The sequence below is a fragment of the Gracilinanus agilis genome, chromosome 2 (assembly GCF_016433145.1).
Source record: "Gracilinanus agilis isolate LMUSP501 chromosome 2, AgileGrace, whole genome shotgun sequence".
NCBI classification, from domain to species: domain Eukaryota; kingdom Metazoa; phylum Chordata; class Mammalia; order Didelphimorphia; family Didelphidae; genus Gracilinanus; species Gracilinanus agilis.
In genome coordinates this window covers 429,935,413-429,955,267 of record NC_058131.1, presented here as the reverse complement: position 1 = coordinate 429,955,267, position 19,855 = coordinate 429,935,413, and the positions used below count along the sequence as shown (strand labels likewise).

The 19,855-nt window shown below is 37.4% G+C and overlaps 1 protein-coding gene across 1 annotated transcript; it reads left to right on the top strand.

Moving 5' to 3' along the window:
- Window positions 1-5,355: 5,355 nt before the first annotated feature.
- On the top strand, window positions 5,356-19,573 carry C2H5orf15 (chromosome 2 C5orf15 homolog). The gene is made up of 3 exons (XM_044659921.1): window positions 5,356-5,515; window positions 15,486-15,985; window positions 17,139-19,573. Exons 1-3 carry the CDS (start codon window positions 5,356-5,358, stop codon window positions 17,268-17,270), a joined length of 792 nt encoding a protein of 263 aa, XP_044515856.1. The 3' UTR covers window positions 17,271-19,573.
- The last annotated feature ends 282 nt before the right edge of the window (window positions 19,574-19,855 follow it).

Sequence of the window (19,855 nt, the reverse complement as noted above, 5' to 3'; positions counted from 1 at the left end):
TAAGACTAGAGTTTCACTTTGTTACAAGGATCAAGGAATCAATCATGTGAAATGTAAGAATTATAGTCAGCTTTTGGGCACATCTATAATATTTATATGATTTCATGTAAATCCATGCCTGGATCCCAACAGCCTTATTATTTATTATTATTTCCTTATTAAGGAAAATTACAATGGGGGTTGCAGGATGTCAATCAAATAGTCAGTACAACAGAAGTTTTAACATGTTAACAACAAAGCCAAAAGAGGGGATGATAACATAATAGATTGCCAGGTATCTGGGAAGCTGGCATCAGTTCTTATTTTAGGAATGCAAATGTAAGTCTTTGACATTACAAAGCACCTTTAGAACTAGTCTGCTAGCCTTCAGATTGCAGATCATAGTAAAGGCTTGATTTCTAAGTTTCACAAAATTTAAGACCCAACCAGTTTAAGGATTCAGAAATCAATCATGTGAAATAATAAGAATATATCCATAAGTCTGGTCAATAAGCACTTTGCTCATTAGAGTCAGCTTTTGAATACATCTTTAATACCTTCATGATTCATTATAACTGAAACCCTACACTCCAGGTCACTGAGAGATGATGTTAAAAAAAGCCACATAATGGAGGGAGAAATTTACTTCCAACAATAACAAACCCTGTGGAATCTTTGAGAAAACAGATGATAGAAATGAAATCTGGGATACTGTTTCTGACTGGAGTTACAGTGGTTACTCTGTACATATGGAACAAATGACACAGGAAAGACATTCTATATGAGGTTTCATATACTAGACAGCCAAGAAACCTTGTAATAAGGGTGGCATTCATCATTTTCTGGCAGCATGTGTGTTAAGGGAAAAATCAGGCCTCAGCTATAAACATCATTGAATCTATATAATCCTGGTAAGTCAAAGGAGCCAGAAAAAGTTCATAAAATTAGAGGTAGAGTTAGAGCGTTGGACTTTCTCCCTGTGAAGATGTGTTTGGAGTTGGGCTCTGGCTTCTTTAAGAGGACCATAAAGTCCTGAACTTTGGCAGCAGTAAAAAGGGAAGAAGAAATGTAAAATAGTTATGCTTCACTTTATACAATGTGTGGACTTCAAAACAGTTGTGTACAAAATGAATTTTTGAAAGTTACATCTTCTTTTGAGTATAAACCCCAGGGAATGGAAAGGGTCTTGTTTATGAATGCAAATCACTGCCTTCATCCCCACCACTCTAAGTTTTTGATTTCTCTTTACATATCTATATCTATACGTATCTGTGATTTTTGGGTAACCTGTGGCTGAGGGCCCATTATAGACTCTTTGATCACATAATATGTATTGGATCTAGTTTTGGGAACATAACCCAAAGAGGCTCAGTTTCCCCTTAGTCTCATTATATCTCTATTTTAAAGAAATTCCCAAAGTTAAATATAGCTTGTGCCTAGGTTTTCATAAATGTGGGCAGCAGGGTCCTTAACACAGGAGCTTTGTGTACAACTCTGGCATTGGGTGTGGGACAGCCTTTATTTCATCACCATAGAAAATGCATATTACACAAAGGATTAACAGAAACCCATGAATAGATTCAGAAACACAAGAAGCATTCAAATATCCCTTTAAACTCCACCCAGAAGGTAAATTCGCTTTGTGGGGTTGGACCTCTGAACAAACAATCACCTTCCAATGGGCCTGTACTGTCTGTTACAGAAGAGTTAGTAATGAATTTGCAAGATACTGACAGATTTTTTACCCACCTCATGCATGCTCCCACATGATTTTATTAGCAGAGCGAACTTTTATTTGTGATCTACTTTTTTTTAGGAAGCACTTATTAAGGAAATTCCCTTTAGGAGATTAGTGGTGAAATACTCCTGAACACAAACCTGGAGTTATTCATGAGGCAATTCCAAAGCTGGTATTAGAAGGCTAGGTTCTGGGATCATGTTGCCCAGGAAAATTAAAAATTCTTTCTTTTCTTCAGAGGAATTTGGGGTTGACAAATATTGTTCATAAACTATCTACTGGAGTTGAGGAGACATATATTTATCTACTTCTGCCAGGTTCTGCTACAAATAGCTGTAGGCAGCAAGGAAGTACAGTGAATAGAATACTGGACTTGGTGTCAGAAGGAACTGAGCTCAAATCTAGTCTTGGACACTTAATAGCTATCCAAATGTGTGATGCTGGGCAAGTCCCTTAACTTTACTTTCCTCATCTATAAAATGAGAATAATAATAGCATTTATACTGTTTTGAAGATAAAATGATAATATTTTTAAAGTGCTTTGCAAACCTTAAAATACTCTATAAATGCTAGCTATTTTTTAGCTACTTCACTGGGAAAAGAAATCTTGATTTTCCTGCCTGCTAAAATCTAAAAGAAGTTGCAAGGGGAAAGGGAAAATAATGTGGTGGGTAAAAGATGAAATGACTGAGGAAACAAAGGTTTGATCTTCTCAATATATCAATTTATTAAGCAAATGCATACCACTTGTCTAACATTGGGACCTATCCCCTTCTCAGCTTAGAGCTCGTCCCCTGAACATAGGGGAAGACAGACTTTTATGCATTAAAAACAATTAATTAAATGAGGCTAATTAATTAAAAAGGGAATGACACAATATCTGATTTCTAATTGGAGAAAAGATTAGGGACTTTCCAAGGTGGAAAAGGGGAGAGTGAATAGGTATAATTCTTTGCAATCAGAAAAAGTTTTGTAAACAATTGAAGGAACATGGACACAATAATCGATCAGTATGGGACCAGTTTTCAGATAGAGTTGCTTCAGATAAGGTTGCTTTAGATATACAGTTTTGAAAAAACTCCTATCAATTTTGGATCTGATTGTGTTTTTGGTCAATATAACCTACAATCTTAGTTAAGCGTCTCTAACCATCAGGGTGAGGTGGTCCAGTTTCCCAGTTATGTAGGGTTAAGTTCAAATAATGCAATAAGGCTTTCTCTCAGTTCCCAGAATTGAACAAAAGTTTTCTCACAAGACAGAATTTGAAGTAGGCCCATAATTAAATAGAAAGAGAACTAAGGTGGCTCCAGAAATGAGTCACAAAGTGGAGTCAGGGTGGTTTACTAGATTGTCTCAATTAACCACTTGTTTTTCTAATCCCCTCAATTCCCTCAGTTTCTTCAGGTGGAAATCTTGAATATAGAGAGTAGTTCCCTGAATCGGTCTCAGAGCGTGATTTAAACAAGCTAGGAAGGAAGGGTCTGAACCTTTGATATGGAACCTTGATATGAGTCCTTGATTCTCAGTCACAATTCATGTTGGAAACAGCCCTACTCATTGTAAACCAATCAAAGGAATAAATTATCTAAGTCCTCTCAGTAAGGTCCCAGCCCATGTGGTGTTCTACCATGGGAAGTATACTCCAGATGCTTAACTTGTAAAAACACAAAACTACTAAAGTAGTCAGAAAAACCAAGTCTTTAATCAGGAAAGAGATAGGTCCAACATTTGGCTGATACACAGAGCCCAGTGCCAAGAACTACAGGGCCTACACCCTGGGGACTCTGGGAACATATCCCTGGGAGAAGACAAGGCACTAGATGCTTTCTCTGAAGAGTGACAGAACTTTGGCGGTCTTTTATACCCTCTGGAGAACTTCGTACAGCAAGTATGCATAGACAAGCTGCAAGGAGGCTGCAAAGAGGTTGCAGCCAGCAGCTGGGGTATCAGGGAGCCTTCAACTATAATGAATAGCAAGGAAAGGTTCAAACCAAGAGCTGGGCTTCCTGAGAAACTTCTAAAACAAAAAAGGTATTCAACATTTGACTATGTCTACTAATTCCACCCATACTAGGTCCCCAAACACTTTATGGTCTATAGTTCAGTCCAAAACAGGTGTGCCTGGTACTTGAATTCTCAAGGGGCAGGGGCAAACTTGGGGTCTCCAGATTTCAAGCTGACACCTCTAAAGACCCACACCCTGTATTTTTATCCAGCAAAATGGGGAACTCAGAAAATTGATAAAAAGTTCACCCTCCTTTTCTCTTCACACTCTCACCAAAGATATCACAGGATATCAGAGTAGGGAGGAGTCTCAGAGACTTGGGAATTAACTTTTTCTTACCCCTGTTTTACAGATGAGTAAATGAGACCCATAAAGGGGAAGTCATATGGCCAACATCACATCAAATGGTTCATTAATGCGGCAACACCAGGGGCAGAACCCAGAACACATAGTTTTCTGGTCCCACCTATCCCAACCTTTCTCCACCTTTTATTTTTCAGTAGTTCTCCCTTTACCCCCAATTGTTCAGTAGCTTCCATAAGTGTGAACGCATCTTTCTATTTCCAGAACCTGTGCTATCCACTGCTGCCACAGGGCTGCCCTCCCAATAATTAGCATTTTACTATTAATTTAGTTTACCCCAATCTGAGGCAGGTTGAGTATATGACTTAATTATCTGACTTTTAGGAGGGTAGGACAGAGGAAAGAACTTTGTACAGAAAGTCAGGAACCCATGGTTCATGTCCACTGCTTTTTCCTCTTACTGAATCTCGAAGCTGGAAAGAACCTCAGAGGTCATCTGGCCCAACCCGTAAATGAACACTCCCCCTCCTGCAATATCCCAAGTCCTTAGTGATACGGAACTCACTCAGAGCAATCAATTGAACTGAAATCCGCCTCTCTTCTACGTGTACCCTTTGCTCCTATTTATCCCTCTGGGAGCAAGCAGAACAAGAACGTATTCTTGTACAGAACCCCCCTTTAGGCATTTTAAGAAGGCCAAGCTGACGCCTTTGAGGTCTCTTTTTCCTCAGGCTAAGGCAAGGAGGGGATACAAAGCTTTCATCCAAGTCAGAAAGACCTGGTTCTAGAGAGGCCCTTGACACTTCTGGCCATGAGGCCCTGGGACAAGTCTCTTTAAAGAAGTGTCAAAGGCGCGGCAGGAACCAAATTAAAATATAATCGGGGAAATATTTAACTAAACGAAACAAAATTATGTACGGATTAGTGACCCCTTCCCCCCTCACCCCCCGCCCGTTTCTGTTTGAGTTTGATACCCCTTCTCTAGGCAACCTAAGATTCATGTTTCCAGAAGAAGCTACTGCTTTGGTGGATGGAGTTCCCTCTTGTGGGAATACCAATGAAATTGCAGGTCACTCCTTGCCTGACCTTGGACAAGTCTTGTCCCCCTCTGTGGTCCTTAATTTCTACGTTAGTGGAAACGAGAGGTTTTGACTAGGGGATCTTTAAGATCTTTCCATTCCAGCCGGTCCGAGGACCCCGCCAGCGGTTCCAAATCTCCTAGCCTGGCCCTCCGGGGAGCAAGGCGCCCATCCTTTGAGCGGTGACGTCATCACGCAGGTGACGCAGACCTTAGCAACCGGCGCGCAGGTCGGCTCCGCCCGTCCCGGCCATGGCTTCTGTTCCCGCCCGCAGGACCATGGAGGTGGCCCTGCAGGAAAGGCCCCCGTCACGGCTCGGAGAGCCTTTGCGCCGCCGCCCCGACTTTCCTGGCCGAGTCTCGCCGCTGTTCCTGCTGCTGCTGCTGTTCGTCTTCCCGGAGCTGCTCAGCGGTGAGGGCCGGTTGGGCTCTAGGCAGGGGCCTGGGGAGCCGACGCCAGGTGTCCGGTCTAGCCCGGAGGGTGTCGGGGCCTGCGGCGGGGGCCTTAGGTGACCGGCCTGAGGTGACCGGCCTGGGGGTGGGGTGGGGAGGAGCCAGGAGTCACCGAGGCGGGGGCCTGAGAGGAGGGGCCTAGAGTGACTGGGGGCGTTCAGAAAGGAGGGAGCCGGGAGTGATTGAGGGCGGCTTTGAAAGGAGGGGCCGGGAGTGACCGAGGTGGGTACTCTGAGAAGAGGGGGCCAGGAGTGATTGGGGAGTATTCTGAGAGGTGGGGGTCAGGAGTAATTGGGGGAGTTCTGGCTGGAGGGGCCAGGAGTGACTAGGGGTGGTACTTTGAGAAGAGGGGGCCAGGAGTAACGGGAGTGGGTTGGGGGCTTTGACAGGAGGGACCAGACTCTGGTAGCGTGTCTGTGAGGGGTCCAGGACTAGGCGAGGCTGTGTGGAAGAGGAGAAACTTGAGCACCAGGACCCAGAAGCTTAGAGGTAGGGAGGGAGTCAAGCCCAGGAGTGTCCGAAGCAGGCTGGGAGAGAGGGAGAGTTGAGGCCTGGGACTTTGAAGTCGAGTGCAAAACAGAGTCGGAGTTAGGAATTACTGAGGTCTTGTATATATGTGTATATGTGAAGGAGTGGTGGAAGGATACATTTTAGAGTGAGGCCAGGGAGAGCACAACATACCTGTTAAGTTTTTTAGAGGGAAAGGAGTTTAGGATGAGGAGTCAGGCTTAGGAGTAATGACGGGAACTTGGGGGGCACCGTGAGATCTGGCAAAAGGGACTAGGACTTTGGTGGTAGTGGATGGTCCTGGGAGGGGAAGTTAGCTTCTGCCCCGCCCCCTCCAGAAGTAAATGAGATCTATTTAACAGCCCCTTCCCTCCAAAAAAAGCCTGGATCTTGAGCTACTTCAGAGAGCCATAATTCTAGGAATAAGGAGCTGACTATCCCAGTTTGGAATATTGTGTTCATTTCTGTCCCCTTTGGTAAACGGACAGGACTTTGGTAAACTGGTACTTAGAGAAGAGGCAGGTGGACCAGAGGGAGGAAGGTTGTGAATATTATAACTATCTATTGTTTTTAGCTTTAGGGAAGAAGTGGGAACCCTGGGTGGACGTCGCAAAAAAGCAAATTTATTTAGGCTTAATGTGAGGGTAAGGGCTATCCAAAAGTGAAATTTATTCTCCTTGGATGATGGGATGACCTCTTTAGTTGTCTTGAAGCATAGGCTGGTTGACGACTTGTTAGGTATATTGTAATAGGGAACTCTTTGAGTATGGGTTGGACTAGATAACGGTTGTACTTCTGAATCTGAGTCAGAAGGCAATAGGCGTGAGAGTAGTGCTCTGTATTAGGATGAAGGGTCTATGAAATTGGAATGTGTGGGGTAGGTCTCAGGTGGAGCAGATGACTAGGAGCCAAAAGATTCTGAGGGAGTAGCTTTTTGGCATTTTGACTGAGGAGATACTTTCTAAATGTGGAACTGAAGGAAGAACAGGAATGGGGTGAGATTGGAGGGGGAACTTTGTGGGGGGTACTGAAAAGTCACGAGGGAGATTAAAAAATAGAACTGAAGAGCATCTGTTTGTGGGATGCACTGAAAAGCAGGGAGAAAAGGGTTGTCTGGGGAATTGAAGAACTGGAATGGTTGAGAAGTTGGATACAGCTGAAAGAAGGGGCTAAGGAGTGGGGTGGGTGATAGGAGTAATTGAAGGAAAGTTATAGCACTAAAGGAAACTAGTAGAATAGAGGAGCTCTCACTTTTAGATAGCTCTTTTCCTTACATTTGCTTCTTTACAACTTCTACCCACTGACTCCCAGTTCTGTCCCTAGGCCAAACAGCAGACCTTTTAAAACTACTACTTCCCTCTCTCTGTTCACCCACCTCTTCTCTAAGCTCTAGCTTATCAATGTAAATTGTCAAGTATAGAAATTAATACATTGGGTGAGCCCTGCACAGGAAATGAAGAAGGTTTGACAAGGGACTGAGGGATGGTTGGGATCATTAAGGAGAGACAGGGAATTTTGAAGAGTTGGAGGTCTGGGACTGAATAATAGGAGTCTTTCTGAGAGAGACTAAAGGATGGCTCTTGGTAGGGAATAAGGGAGATTCAGGATTGGTTGTTTGGAAGGCACTGAAGAGAGGAGACTTTGATAACTCATATGGGGAGTGCTGCTGAAGAGCAGGGGGGTGTTTCAAATGGTAGAAGAGAAAATGAGAAGTGGCTCTGTGGTAGAGAAATCCCTAGAGTATTGGGAAGAATGTTTTGGATATGAGTTACTTCACAAAGTTTGAAGGTGAAATGTTTTGGTGACTGAAGTTGAGGGCAGAAGAAAGGTCTTAATGTTGAAATGTGATGGCCCCCCTATTTTTGTATGAGCAGTTGTTTCTCCCCAATTCTTGCCCCTTGTGTTTACTGTCAAACAATTCTCTACGGACCATTCTTTTAGTAAATACCAAGAAAAATATAATTTTGTAGATGGAGTACAAATTCTGGATATAAACTGACTTGCCTATAATTAGAGACAATGGGCAGAATTTTCAGGTTCTACTTCTCACTTGTACAATGCATTATGTCTCTGGTTGAAACTCTTTATCTTTGTTTCTCAATTCTACCAATACAGGCCAGCACTTTCTCTCCAACTTACAATTTTAGAGAGTTTTGTAGAGCACTGATTCTTTAAGTGACTTGCACAAGCTCAAGCTGTCTTTGTGGGGAAGATTTAAACTCAGGCTTTCCCAGCTTTGAGACTTAGTCTCTATCATGATATGCTACTCATTTGTAATGGAGCCTTTTCTCTGATTTGTACTATTGCAGTCTGAATTGGTAGTAGCAATTTGAATTGAATAATACTTCAATCAGGCTTATGGAATTTTAGAATATTAGAACTAAGTCTTTAAACAATATCTAGTCCATACCCTTCATTTTACAAATGGGAAAACTGAAGTCCAGAGTGGAAAAGTGACTTTCAAAGGTATAATGCTAGTTAGTGGAAGAACCATTAACAGGAGTCTTAACTTCTCCAGGGCAGATTGACTTCTGCACTTCCTCTCTTTGGATAATTATGTAGGAAGGAAACATTGTTAAATATCCACTTAGTGCCAGGCATTGGACACAACAAAAAATAATCTGCCCTATCCTCAAAGATTGAAATATTCTAACCCAGAGACATGTACACATACAATTATATTCAAAATAAACGCAAGTCAATTTTGTGGAAGACACTCAAACTGTTAGAGGGAGCAAGAGGTGACATTTGAGCTGAACTTTGAAGGAAATAAGGATCCCGAAATGTAATAGTGAAGATTTTAATACTTTTATTATAAATTACTTTACTCAACAACTCCATACTATTCAATCCAATTGAGACCAAGATTTATTTTTCCCATTTTAACCAACTAACACAAAAACTTGTATTTATATAAACAAAGGCCTATCTATCTGTTAGATTGTTAATATTCTTTATGAAAGTCTATGAATGACTTGATTCAATATAATATCTGTGTGATATACTACTTTACAGTAATTTAGTAGATCCTGGCAAGTCTTACTGAGTTGAAAAGACTTTGAATATGGGTCTGGCTATATCAGTGATTCCCAAAGTGGGAGCTACTGCCCCCTGGTGGGTGCTGCAGCGATCCAGGGCAGCGGTGATGGCCACACTTTTTTCGTATTACATTCTATTCTGAGTTCAATAAATAGTTTCATAATTTACAGGGGGCGCTAAGTAATATTTTTTCTGGAAAGGGGGTGGTAGGCCAAAAAAGTTTGGGAACCACTGGGCTATCTGTTTGTTTTGCTAGGACCAGACTAAAGTCAGAGAGGCATGCCTTTAATTTGGACTTTGCAGCTTCAGCAAATTTTACGGACTCAATTCTTAGTTCCTGATCTGCTGGTGGAGGGAATGAATTTTCATTGAATTTATGCATATTATTATATGATGTATTATAATATATGATGAAATTACACATTCTTGAAGTATAAAGCAACTTAGTATAAATATTTAGTTGTAGATTTTGAGTTGTAGAGTTTGTAACTTTGAGAGTATAGAATTCCAGTGTTTCTCACTGTAAATTACAAATTGATAACTGATGAAAATTTGAACACAAATTTTATATATGTACATAAAAAGTAAAAAAATGTACAGACAAGAAGGTACAAGTATTTTGCAAAGATGGCATATTTTTAACTACAGGAAACTTACAAACAACAGTTTAAATTTGTCACTATCAGTATAATAGAACAAGCTATGATAGACAGGTTAATTAAAAGAAAAAATCATTAAGCATTTTTTGTGTACATGGCACAATGCGAGAGGTTGAGTATGTAAATACAAAAAAGGAGAATAGGAGCAATTTTTGCCTTCAGGGAACTTAAATTCTTTTTTTAATTGAAAAAATTTATTTAATTAATTGATTTAGAATATTTTTCCATGGTTACATGATTCATGTTCTTTTCCTTCCTCTCCTCCCCTCCATAGCCAATGAGTAATTCCACTGCATTTTACATATGTCATTGATCAAGACCTTTTTCCATATTATTAATATTTGCATTGGGGTGATCACTTAGAGTCTTCATCCCCAATCATATTCCCATTGACCCATGTAATCAAGCAGTTGTTTTTCTTCTGTTTCTACTTCCGCAGTTCTTTCTCTGAATGTGAATAGCGTTCTTTCTTTATAAGTCCCTCAGAATTGTCCTGCATTGCTGCTAGTAGAGAAGTTCATTACATTCTATTGTGCCACAGTATATACATCTCTGTGTATATGATTCTCCTGGTTCTGCTCCTCTGCATCAATTCCTGGAGGTCGTTTCAGTTCACATGGAATTCCTCCAGTTCATTATTCCTTATAGCATAATAGTATTCCATCACCAACAGATACCACAATTTGTTCGGCCATTCCCCAATTGAAGGGCATCCTCTCATTTTCCAATCTTTTGCCACCAGAAAGAGCACGGCTATGAATATTTTTGTACAAGTCTTTTTCCTTATTATCCCTTTGGGGTATAAACCCAGCAGTGGTATGGCTGGATCAAAAGGCAGCCAGTCTTTTAAAGCCCTTTGAGCATAGTTCCAAATTGCCTTCCAGAATGGTTGGATCAATTTACAACTCCACCAGAGGGAACTTAAATTCTAAGAGAAATTATAACCTCATTTTGGAATTGACTTTTTGTAGTTTGGGAGAGACTGGGTAACAGCACTACCTAAACTTGTTTACTTTTTCTAGAGCACTAAAAAGTGAGGTTGGACTTAAATACTTGTACCTAATAGCATATAATAAAAAATGACAAGTTAACATTTTTAATTTTTAATTAAAAGATAATAAATATAAATAAATAACAAATATATAATAATATATAATATTAAATAATAATTATATAATTAAATAATAAATATAAATAAATAACAAGTAGTCTACATATCTGTGATTTTTTAGTAGTTCCTACTACAATGCAGATTATAGCCCCAATTTTTGCCTTCATGATTCATAACATTCCTTGGTCGACAACTTTCTAGTGGTGAACCCACTTGGATAGGTTAATCATTGGACAGTGTGCACAAAATTTGTTATTTGCCTGTGTTCAAAGCTTTTTTAGCTTGGTGTGACCTGTCAGAGCTCACATCACTGGTTAAAGTCTTCAGGAATCCTGAGTAATTAACCTCTGTGCTACAAAGTGATATCAGAGCTACCCAACTTTGAGTTCCATTCATTTTCTTTTTTTAAACCCTTACCTTCCATCTTAGAATCAATACTGTGTATTGACTCCAAGGCAGAAGAGTAGTAAGGGTAGGCAAGGGGGGTCAAGTGATTTGCCCAGGGTCACACAGACACTGGGAAGTATCTGAGACCAGATTTGAACCTAGGACCTCCCATCTCTAAGGCCTGGCTCTCAATCCACTGAACTACCCAGCTGCCCCCAAGTTCCACTCATTTTCAAATCTCCCTGCCCTACAAAAGGTACCCTTCTAAGATGGCACTTTGGTGAAGGAAAAAAATAGTATATGTAAATATGGCATGTGCTATAGTTTTATTGTTGTCTTATTTTAACTTTATAGTATTTTTGTAGAATTGGTATGTAATAAGAATAGAGGATAAAACAACCTAAAAGAATTGCAATATTTATCAGCACTCCCTTTAACAGTAATTGCTTCAGAGTGTAACTGTGGTTTATTGCTTCATAATTGTCCTTTTGTCACCCTGTCCTCTTCTGGGAAAAGAATAGATGAGATTGCATAGCTTTTTTTTCCCTAACAACATTTCATCTGCCATATTCATTGCCTATTCTTACAGCATACTCTTCTAGGTGTTAGAAGACATGTAAAGTTTAGCCTCTAATAGCAGATATACATAGATAACAATATTCTGCATTACTTGCAAAGTACATCTAGTTAAATCTAAGGGGTCAGGTACTATTTTTGGGTTATGATGATATTACTGAACTATTATTACTTAGACATAAGTTTTAATTTATCCAGAGCTAAAAATATATTGCTGTATTGAATTATTCGCATATCTCCCTAACCTGAAACTCTTGTCACCGGTGGCACTTATTTTTGAAACAGCAGATATTATGTAAGATAATGTGGAATAAAATATGGAGGATAACTGGGTTGCATTAGATGATTGTTAAGGGCCCTTTCAGCTCTAATGATCTATAATACAACCTGTAAACTTAGCCTCATTAACACTGTGCTTGTCTTGAGTGAACTTAAAGCAATATAGTTTTTGATTGCTTCACTTTATGTTGCCAGACTTCAGTGTTTCCAAGCTTGGCATGGATGATAGTAAGTTTTCTGTGAGATACAGAGGTCAAGCACCCCATTTTACTGATGGTGAAAAATTTTTAGGTTTATGATTTATCTGATAAAAATGTAGTACTTTACATTCATTATGCTTTCAAGGATAGGATTTGTCTTATTTGGAGGATCTGTTTTATTTATGGGACCATGCTCCCTTGCTTTGCCAGTCTTATCTTTTTGGGGTGTGTTGGTAATTGTTTTTATTTGGGGGAGAGGGAATGTAAAGGCACACACTTTAAAGTTTAATCTGAATGAACACTTCCTTAAGTATAAACATTCTACAAAACAATCAAACCTTGATTTGTAGAGATTGCCCTTCTGAGGTATAAATGTCCACATTGAAAATATAGCAGTAGGCAAACCAATCTGAGGTGACTTTAGCACACTCCTGCTTCTTTCTCAGAGAAATATATAGTCAAGAAAAAAAAATCCCCACATTGACCTAATAGTTATACATACATATATACACACATTAAATACATGTAGACACACATATATATATATGTGTGTGTGTGTGTGTGCGTATAAATTTATCATATTATATTGTGAGTCCATCACCTCTGTCAGGAGTTGTGTCATATTGATTTTTTGGAATCATGACTGGTCATTGCATTGATCAGAGTTCTTCTGTCTTTTCAAAGTTTGTCTTTTCATTGTTACTGTATAAATTGTTCTCCTGGTTCTGCTCACTTCACTTTACAAAGGTTTATAAATTGTTCACTTTATTTTGCATGATTATACAAGTATTCCCAGGTTTCTCTGAAATCATTCCTTTCATCATTTCTTACTGCACTATAGTATTCTATCACATTCATGTGCTGTAATTTGTTTAGCCATTCCCCAATTGATAGGCACAATTTACACTACAAAAGGAGCTAATATATATATATATATATATATATATATATATATATATATATTTCATTTTCTATTTTCTTTGTTCTCAGGGGTATCACTTTGTCAAAAGTTATGCACAGTTTGACAGTTTTCTGGGCATTGTTCCAAATTGCTTTCCAGAATGACCAGACCAGCTTATAGTCCCATCAACCTCAATAATGTGCCTATTCCCCTAAGCCTTGCCAACATTTTTATCTTTTTTTGGGTCAACTTGGCCAGTTTGATGAGTCTGAATTAGAGCCTCAGAGTTGTTTTAATTTGCATTTCTTGAAGTATCAGTGATTCAGAATAGAAGCATTCATCTCCAGGGGCTGCAAGCAACCAGATGTTATTGGGAAGTTTTTAACAAAATAAATAAAAATACAACATAGATAAAACTAATTTGTGGTTTTCGAAGTAAATATGTGACCCATAGGGATCCACTTCTATTTGAGTTTCACACTACTGATTTAGAGCACTTAAAAAAAATGAGGCTATTGATTTGGATTTCTTTCTCTGAGTATTGGATTCCTTCCTCTGAAAACTGTTCATTATCCTTTGGCCATTTACTAACTGGAGAATAGTTTTTATTCTTATACATTTGAATCAGTCCCATGTATATATCTTGGAAATAAAATCTTTTATCAGAGAAACTTGCAATAAAGACTCTTCTAATCTTAATTGCTCTGGTTTTGTTCGTGCAAAAACTTTTATATTTTACATAAAATGATCCATTTTATTTTCTGTGATCCTTTTTATTTCCTATTTAGTTTTGTACTCTTTCCCTATCCGTAAATATGAAAGGTATTTTTTCTTATTCTTCTCATTTGTTAATATGTGACCTTTTATATCTGGCATGTCTGATTTCATAAACAGAATAGACCTAGTCTAGATCAGTGCTCCCCAACTTTGGAACTTTAAACTTTCAAGAGGTCTACAGATCCACATGTAGAACTAATACAAATTTAAGATGTTCATTGTGTAAGTAGATGCCTAATCTATGAAAACTGGAAAGTAACACCAGACATTTAATTAAAATGCCCCAGTGTAATCTCTAGGCAAATGTATTTTATATAGGCCAAAAAATCTTAAATATATATATATATATATACATATGTATATATGCATTATAATTTTTCTTGTGATTAATTAGACACAAACTCATTTACAACTAACCAAATTCACCATAGTTTATTGTTTTCTTATTTAAGAGGTACTTAGAAACATACCTATCCTGTGAGTCTATGAAGTTTTGTTTAAAAGGGGTCTTCATAATGTAATTATCTAGGAGAGTTATTTGTTACCTTTTAAAAGTTGTATTGAGGTTTATTTGAACTCCCCACCTCCCATGGCAGATTAGAAATGTTTTTTGCTGCATTTATAGATGGGAGGGCAGATTGGGGTCATCCTGTCCTATATCTTTGAAAATGTTTTCTCTCTTAGAAGCCACTAATACAGTGCATTAGTATCAAAAAACAATTATTTATACTTGGGATAGTGGTTTCTAATAAATCCACCTAAACTTTTTGTGGTAGCAAAGGAATTAGAAACAAATTTGGATGCCTATTGATTGGGGAAAGACTGAACTAATTGTGATGTATGAATGTAATGGAATATTGCATTATAAGAAATGATGAGTATTAAGACTTAAGAGAAACTTATATGAGCAGTGACCACCATAATGTAAAGGAAAATAACAGTAAAAGACATGCTAGTACATTAACATTTTGACTTTTGAGGACTGGTGATTAAAAAAACAAAAACACAAACAAACATGTCACTATCTTCTTGATAGAGATGGATTAGAGCAGTGGACAACATATATTGTCAAGGCTTGTTTAATGTGTCAACTTGTTTCTACTTTACTTATTTAAAGAGAGTTTTATTGTGGAGGAAGAGGTAGCACTCCTAGGAAATAACTGATTTAAAAAAAAAGTATAACACTAAAAAATTAGCTTACTGTTGGCTGTTCAGAGAATCTTTAGAGCCTTATTAACTAGTTCTGGTCAATTAACTTTACAACTTAAAGGATATATGATTTAATGAGTTCTTACCCCCAAGCCAATGAGAGGCATCAGAATAAGACTTTAGTGGAGGTTGGACAGTTAAAGCTGTAGCAGTTTAGTGAAATGAATATTATTTTATTCATTCAAGAGGCCTATGAGAAATATAAATAAGTAATGCTTTCAGTCTTGTGCATATATGAAAGTAGACTTTATAGTTTAATGTTCCTTATTTTTCATTTGTTTCAGCTCAAACTGTTCCAACAGTTGTGGAAAATGAGTTATCAGATAATCACACCAAACATAATGTTTCTACTACCAGTGTCCTAGCCCTTGTGCCCAGTACAGAAAAAAGTGAAGTGACCACACTTGTGGTCTCTCCAACACCTACTACCACGCCCCAAATGGAAGCTGATGCTACTGAAGATAGTAGAATAGAGGAAGAAGAACTTCTTACTTTTAACAGTTCTCCATCTGTATCCAAGGGTGTTTTGGACAATGGAGATTATGGAGAACCAGACTATGACTGGACTCCCAATACCAGAGATGATACTGATGAGCAAATGCAAGGAAATACAGGATATGCAGGATTTGAACAGACTGTTAATCTGAACAATTTCCATGAGACAAAATCCTTTAAGTCTCCATCATCGAATATAGAAGAGGAAGACAGTCATTTCTTTTTTCATCTCATTATCTTTGCTCTTTTGATTGCTATTGTTTATATCACATATCACAACAAAAGAAAGGTGAGTTTGAGATTTTTCTTCACCTCAAGCACTGCATGTCAGATTCAAGTTTTTTAAAAAATGTTCTTGAATATCTAGTTAGTTGCTTGATGTGTTTTGGCCTGTGTTGCCTATGAAAAGTTTTATTTTTGTACAAACTTGTTTCCCCTTTTGGTACAATTGATTAATACTTCGATACATTTCCATTCAAGAGGATTTAAAGTTAAAACTTTTCTGACTAATATTAGTCAGAGAATTAGAACAAAAATGTTAAGAAACATAACTACTCTTGATGGTAAAACTTTTGCAAGTGAAAAGAGAGTTAAATTTGAAGGTGGAATTTGAGAATATCTAATCATTAATCTACATATCTGGATTGCCAATTTTGTATGTGTGTATATTAAACCCATATAGCCCAATGTGGTAACATGTGTGTACTTCTGATTGAGTGTTAAATTGGATCCTTAATGAGCCAACTAAGTTAGATTTTAAAAATAACATTTTCTATATAAACTGAACATGGCTTGTGCAGGGCTTGCTTGATTTCTTTTTGGAAGAATGGGTAGTTTAAAATATGTAGTGATCTGTGCATTTAGAATATTTGAGCTTCTTCCAGTTCCATAAGGATGAACTTTCAAGTATTTACAGTATTTCAAAATATTGTATCGAAATTTCAAACACTAATTTGTTTTATCTTTAATAAAGTAAAAATGTTTATTCTCTCTGCTTTCCCTTCCTCTTTCATTCTCACATAAACACTGTACTTGTTTAGGGATGAGATGGGAGGAGTAGGCAGCAGAAAAAATTCCATAACTTCCAGAGAAAGCATTGAAGAAAGGCAAATGATGGCTCTGGTTTTTTCTAAATGTTTCGTATAACTAGTATTACAATAAGAACTGTCTTTTAAGTTTAACATATAGTTATAGGAAAAGACAATTTTCTTAGCCGTAGAACAAAAAAATTCAAGTGTTGTTTCTATTACCATTCAGTATATATTCATTTATGAGAAGAATTTTAGGTAGATCAGATTTAAGTATCAAATATCCTTATTTTTTAAAAATAAAGAATGGAAACATTTTATTATTAGAGAGATAGGTTTTGTTAATTATTCAAAGCTCTTCTTAGTGCCTCCATTTAACTTTTTGCTCATTTAAATCACTTTGTTTTATTTCAGATCTTCCTAATGGTTCAGAGCAGAAAATGGCGTGATGGTCTTTGCTCCAAAACTGTGGAATATCATCGACTAGATCAGAATGTTAATGAGGCAATGCCTTCTCTGAAAATTACTAATGATTATATTTTTTGAAATTACTGTGATCTGAGGTTACTTATTTAGTGATTTTCTTTGACTTTTTATATCATATTATGCAGATATTTGCCAGAGATGGTATATAAATGAGAAATTGACCTCTCTTATTTTGTCATGGTAGTTTGGAGTTAAGGGATGTGTATAATTTTTTATCTTTATTATTTTTTCAGCTGAATTAAAATCTGATATTAAAAATGTATAGCTAAATATTACTTACGTACCCATTTTTTAAGATTTATTTATCTTGTATCTTTTGGAAGTGTCAATAAGCTAGTTTTGAAGTCCCTCAAAATATGTAAATTTTAAATAGACTAATATCACAAGTGGTCTCTCTAGTAGCCAAATACTTACCTTTTTTTAAGCTCACATTTCTTTGTACTATCAAACTAGTACAAATGAATATAACAAATATAATGCCTTGCATTTAAATAGAACTTTTTTTCAAGAAAAGTACTTCAGATATTTCTTAGGAGACTTCAGCAATACTCTTAGACGTTGGGACTGCTCATATAGACAAAATTTCAAGTTGTTGATGCACCAAGTATATTGAAATTTCTGGCATGACAGACCTTATTATTGCAGTTTTTTCACTTACATGTTAAGGAAATGTCATTTATCCTTGTGTTATTGAATTAAACCTTGAATTAGAAATTTTGGGTCAAGTGTAAAGTGTAAAGTCAAGTGCTTAGAACTGGGCTTCTTCAGTGTTCCAAGTTTGGTAACTCAGTGGCAATGAAGGGATTGGAAAAAAATTTGTAATCATTAGGTTGTTATTTTATAAGATTGGGGTGGGAGGTAGTTAGGATAAATCTCTAGGTCTGTTGTATTAGCCTGTATCTACCCAGGTCTATCATATTCGGATTATACCTGAATTGAGTCATGTAGATTTTTATGGGTATACTGACTTTTTTTTTTTAAGTGTGTCATCTTGTTTGTTCACAGATACAGAAAATGATTTAGTGATTTTCTTTTTGCACATTTTTTAATGATGATCAAAATTGATGAGTATGTAAAGAATAGTGATTTGAACTGAAGATGACTCACAAGAATCATTGTATGATTTTTTTTTTGAGGGAGGATGTCCTCAGATATGTTTTAAATTTGTTAAGCTTGGAAATAATCAGTAGGTGAGCTTTCCTATCCAACTCAGATGAAGCAATTCAGCTTATTTCCTTCAGATGTACACTTTTACTCTCCTAATTCTGAGAAAGTGAAGCACAAATGTCATATCAGAACTATTTTCTTGCAGTAATTTTTATCATATTTGAACTTGCATCATTTAATGTTTTGAATTTTAAAAAATAAATAGTAAGAATATAAAATCTATGATGTCACAGTAACTTGTGTTATGTGTAGCATTTCAATATAAACTTCTTTTGCTCTTAGGAAGCAGTAACTTAGTTGCACATAACAGATAACTTTATAGAACACTTTACCATTAATCAAACTTGGCCAAGTGTGCAAACAAGTAAGTATTAGTCATAGTATCTCAGATAATCTGGAAAAGAACAGTTCAGTGACTTGGCTTCTTGCTGAATTTGTTACAGAATATTTTACTCTGTCTCTTGCCTGCTAAATGAGTTTGTTGCTTTTGATTCAGACTGACTTAGTTCTTTGTGGGATGTGGGGAAGTGTATTAAGTTAGTGTAGGAATTTCTGCTTCTTGCCTTCATAATTTCTTCAGCACTAAGCAAGGGACCATTCCTGCTTGACTTCTCAGGTTCCTTTCAGGCCTTGAACAACATACATGATAGCTGAGCCAAATACAACTTAGTGGGAATGTAAAAAAGTTTTCAGCAGGGTCTACAAGTCTTACTAGGTGAAGAGTACCAGATAGTCAATAAGCATCCCTGAAGTGGGGTGAGATGGAAAGAAAGGAAAAGCAGACTGACATGAAGAGAAACACTGTATAGCTACTTAGACTTTCTTAAATTGAATTGGTGCATTCCTACCAGGCCATGACATGGAGTAAAACATGTATTATATATTGTGGCATGTAAGCCCGCCAGTCCATTCCACATGTCTAAATTAATGGCAATTCTTAAATTAGAAATGAATGCTCAAATGTATCTTGACTGTATAAGTCATTTTTCCTCCCCTTTCCAGTTCCTCCTCTGTCCTTATTTGCAGGGCCAGACCAAGTGCCTGCTTGAGAAGGCTGACAAAGAAGACCTAAGGAAAAAACAGCTTTCCAGCAGAAAGTGAAGCAGATATCTGAGGAAGTGTTGAAAATCATTGGACAGTGGTGCTGAGAGGCATGGTGTATCAACAGTGCAAATAAAATTCTAGTTTTGTTATAACTTTGTATTTTGGATTTTTCTGTCCTTTTTTTGTGGGAAGCCAATAATAGGTCAAAAGAAGGTGAGTGGTTATGAGCTGAGAACTGTCTGTGTCATTTCCTAAAGGGACCAGTCTCTTAGTGAGATCATAGCTATTTGTTTTAACAGTAAAGGATTGCTATTACTTGCATGATATATGAAGGATAGGTACTCTTGCACAGGTGCAGGTATTCTACCTAATGAATCCCTATTAGAAGCAACTGTGGCAGAGGTTTTGTGCTTATTGACTCTATGACCCTTTTC